This window comes from Monoraphidium neglectum (genome assembly GCF_000611645.1).
Source record: "Monoraphidium neglectum strain SAG 48.87 unplaced genomic scaffold scaffold03046, whole genome shotgun sequence".
Taxonomy (NCBI): Eukaryota; Viridiplantae; Chlorophyta; class Chlorophyceae; order Sphaeropleales; family Selenastraceae; genus Monoraphidium; species Monoraphidium neglectum.
In genome coordinates this window covers 7,036-7,854 of record NW_014010582.1, presented here as the reverse complement: position 1 = coordinate 7,854, position 819 = coordinate 7,036, and the positions used below count along the sequence as shown (strand labels likewise).

The 819-nt window shown below is 63.4% G+C and overlaps 1 protein-coding gene across 1 annotated transcript in view; it reads right to left on the bottom strand.

Moving 5' to 3' along the window:
• Positions 1 to 157: 157 nt before the first annotated feature.
• Positions 158 to 819, bottom strand: part of MNEG_12070 (fibropellin Ia-like protein) — a gene marked incomplete at both ends in the record, with an annotated part of 4,476 nt that continues 3,814 nt past the window's right edge. Inside the window, 2 exons of the mRNA XM_014039459.1 lie at positions 158 to 440; positions 569 to 755. Coding sequence (XP_013894913.1) covers positions 158 to 440; positions 569 to 755 — 470 coding nt within the window. The remainder of the gene's footprint in view (positions 441 to 568; positions 756 to 819) is intronic.

Sequence of the window (819 nt, the reverse complement as noted above, 5' to 3'; positions counted from 1 at the left end):
ATGTTTGCAGGTGAGGCAGGGTGGGTGTAGGGGGCAGGGCATGCATGTGGCGCAACCCAATTTTGAAGCGTTGCCAAGCAGCTACCCGTACCCTTGCTTAATCCAAGCAGTCCAGTCCAAGCATAGCATCCAGGCCAGCCCTGCACATTCACTGCACTCACGGGATGAGCTTCAGGGTAATGGCACCCGCGGGGGTCACAGTGACGTTGCCGGTGTTGCTGACCACAACAACCTTGCCGCCGGGGTTGGTGGTCGCGTCGTTGGCGAGCACGCCGGGCGCAGCGATCACGCAGTCGGCGTTGAAGGGGCAGTTGAACGCGTCGTCGCCGGCAGTGGGGGCCGGGGGCGCGGGGTCGGTCACGGACAGCTGGATGAGGAGGTTCTTGGCCAGGGTGCCGTTGGTGACCAGAGAGGTGAAGGTCGTGCTGCCGGCAAAGCCCCTGCGTCCAAGAGAAGGGAAACATACTGAGCAACAATCATACAAACCAAGACCTTGTCGCTGCGCGTGCAAACTGAGTTGGCAGCCCAGAGTCCGCCCCATCACCCTGGGCAACTGGCCGGCACTCACAGGGGCGGGGTGAAGGTGATGGCACCGTCAGAGGTAACGGCGAGCGTCCCCACACCAGGCTTGGAGGTCGAAACAACAACGAAGCCGTTGGGGCCGGGCGCAGCCTTGAGCACGCCCGGCGCGGCGATCTTGCAAACACCGTCACGAGGGCAGATGAACGTGGCATCGGGGGTGGCACCAGCCGGGGCTGCAGATCGTGGTGAAACGGGGGGGGGGGGGGGGGGCAAGAAGATTTGGCATCAAGTTCGGGT